A 2,978-nucleotide genomic window follows, 5' to 3' on the forward strand; every position below is an offset into this window, starting at 1 on the left:
GAGTATTTCCTTTGTCCACCGATCTAAAAATAGATGAGACCTTGAAACATCCTCTTGGTTCAATTCCCCAAACCAAAATATCTTCTTTTTTACAATAAAGGTTTATAGTATTCAAGGCCAACTAGATGCTAGAAAAATCTTGATTAATCATAGCAATATTCTCCACAAATTCACCATAATCCTATTTACACTTGTCAACAAAACCTTGGCTCGTAATCCTTGTGCCAAAATTTTGAAAAAAGTCAAAGCTAGTGTCTTGGCCTCATCCTTTGATGCTAACATCAAAAAGAGGTTAATCCCCTCTAGGGAAGTCACCCCTCGCATCTATGGTGTCCCAAAAATTCACAAGGAGGGTATCCCCCTGAGATCGATTGTTGACACCATAGGATCCCCCACATACCCTCTTGCAGCCCATCTTGCCAGATTAATCTCTCCCTTGGTCAGAAAATCTGATTCCTTTGTCAGAGACTCGACACACTTTATTGAATTCATCAAGGATGCTCGTCTTGATAGTAATGATGTCTTGGTGAGTTTCGATGTCATCTCTCTCTTCACTAAGGTCCCAATTCTCGATTCCATCGAAATCGTGAAGTGTAAGACCAACGCAGAGATTGCAAGTTTGGTTGAGGTGTGCCTTCGATCCACTTTCTTCTCCTTCCAAGGGGTCATACATGAGCAAGTTGATGGCGTGGCCATGGGTTCCCCTCTCTCTCCGATCATTGCCAACCTTTATATGGAACATTTTGAAGAGTTGGCCCTCCGATCATTCCCTCTTCAACCTAAGTGGTGGAAGCGCTTTGTTGATGACACTAATGTATGTTGGCCTCATGGGCTTGACAGACTAGAAGAGTTCCAACAACACATCAATAACTTAGCACCTAGCATATCCTTCACCAAGGAGCTAGAGTCTGATAGTCAATTGCCTTTCCTTGATGTTCTCCTCATCAAAAAACTTGATGGCTCTCTAGGTCGTCGTGTATTTAGAAAGGCAACTCACACAGACTTGTACATTCACGCCTCCTCCCACCACCATCCCAACCAAAAATTGGGCATTCTCAAGACCCTTGCTTTGAGAGCTTTTAGAATTTGTGATAATGATCACTTAAGCCTTGAGCTTGACCACCTCCGCAAAGTCTTTAAGCTCAATGGATATTCCCCTAAACAAATTTCTAGGGCTCTCAACCAAGTGAAGTCCGTCCACCATTCCCTCCCTGCTCCCAACCCCTCCTGTCCCCCCCTAGTGCTTAATGCCTCTCTCCCCTTCGTTGAAGGCCTTTCCCACAAAATCTCCAAAATCCTAACCAAGAAAGGCCTGCGTGTAGCCTTCAAACCCCTCGCCAAGCTTAGAGACCTTGTTCCCCCCATTAAGGACTCTAGAGACACTTTTTACAACTCCGGGGTCTACAAAGTGGTCTGCTCCTGTGGCACACCTTATATTGGAGAAATGGGCCGCTCATTCCACACTTGGATCAAAGAGCATGTCGTTGACATTAGACACGATAGAGTGTGCAAATCAGCCTTAGCTGAGCACTCCTTCACGACCAAGCATCACATTTTCTTGGAAGACACTCAGGTGCTTGCCAAGGAAGATAACTTCTTTAAAAGAAAACTCAAAGAAGCAGTCGAGATCCACAAACACCCCATTAACCTTAATCGTGATTATGGTTGGAACCTTAACCCCTCTTGGCAGCCAATGCTGGCTACAAAGGACAGAGACCAACTTCACGCGGGTTGACCTTCCTCTTTCTCAATCCCCCCTTCCCTCCTACTTGCTTGCCCCCCTTCTCCCCAGGTGGTCTCCCACTCCCTCTTTGTTCTTCTCGCCTTGTGCTCCAATTGGGTCTCTCCTCTCCATCTACCTTGTTGTTGGTGGTTGTTCCCTTTGGGTCTCTTCTTTTCTCGTTGGTTCTTGCTTTTAGCTTGGCTCTCTTTGACCATGTGGAGTAGTCTTTTTAGGCATCGAGGTCCTAAAGGGCGCTGAGCAGCAGCCTTAGCTCCTAGGGGTACACTTCTTGCACACCACCTTTGGTGGGCTTGGGGCATGGGTGTTCTCCTAGGGTCTTGGTCTCTTTTGTTTGTGTTCCCTTCTTGCTTGTTTCTTTCTTTTCATGTCCTCCTTGTCTCTTTTCCTCGTCTTTGTCCCTTTGTGGTGGTCCTTTTTTCAGCTTGGGTTTTCTTGTATATAGTGGCGTTCACATGCATATATGCAGTCTTATATATATTTATATATATATCCACTCGTGCGCATTTATTTCCTATTTATTACCTATTTTATTTATTTTATTCTTTTACTTTCATAGATACCATATATATATATATATTCGACCCTTTCAATATTTAAACACACACATTGGCACATAAAAAATAAAAATAAAAAAATTTTACACACTCCTATTGGTTTGGCCTCTCTTGTATACATTTTGTCGCATAGTTATTAGCTAGAGCGTAATTGCTTCCTCGACCATTGCTTGTCTCTTGCTTATGTATTTCTGATTGTTCTCTTCTTTTTATTCTCGTCATATTGAGTCCTAGTAAAAATTTTGAGGCACGCTCTTAGTCATTTCATATTTTGTGGTTCCTCTATATTCTTATTTCTCCCCGTGTCTTTTCTCATCATTCTTCCCTTTATTCTTTTGTCGCCTTTATTTATCTTCTAATCTTTCCTCGGGAGTGTTCCCTTATTGGCCCCCCTTGTCCTTCTGTCCACTCCCCCCCCCCTTTTTTAATGTTTCTTTTATTTATATTTATATTTTATTTATTGTCTTTCTTCAACCTCGGAGTGTGTGCTATCTTTCTTGGCCTATTCCCTTTATATCTTTCTTGAGTCATCCATTATCTGCAATATACTATATTTTTTGTGCTTCTCTTGCTCTTCATCCTGATGATGGATCATGTAGTTTGATTCGAAATTTTGATGGTAAAAATCTTAACACAATCGAATCTAGAAACATACCAGTACAATATAATGGATTGTGGAA

The 2,978-nt window shown here is 42.1% G+C and overlaps 1 protein-coding gene across 1 annotated transcript; it reads left to right on the plus strand.

Moving 5' to 3' along the window:
* The first annotated feature begins 694 nt into the window (after positions 1-694).
* LOC149562624 (uncharacterized) lies at positions 695-1,735 on the plus strand. The gene has a single exon (XM_089828006.1). The coding sequence runs from the start codon at positions 695-697 to the stop codon at positions 1,733-1,735; it is 1,041 nt and encodes a 346-aa protein (XP_089684132.1).
* The last annotated feature ends 1,243 nt before the right edge of the window (positions 1,736-2,978 follow it).

The sequence above is a fragment of the Cupressus sempervirens genome, chromosome 4, assembly GCF_028749045.1.
Source record: "Cupressus sempervirens isolate cs-2001-9-10 chromosome 4, ASM2874904v1, whole genome shotgun sequence".
NCBI lineage: Eukaryota > Viridiplantae > Streptophyta > Pinopsida > Cupressales > Cupressaceae > Cupressus > Cupressus sempervirens.

What these genes read in the sequence shown, in the direction of transcription:
- LOC149562624 (XM_089828006.1), top strand. Translation starts at nt 695, where the DNA reads ATGGGTTCCCCTCTCTCTCCGATCATTGCCAACCTTTATATGGAACAT.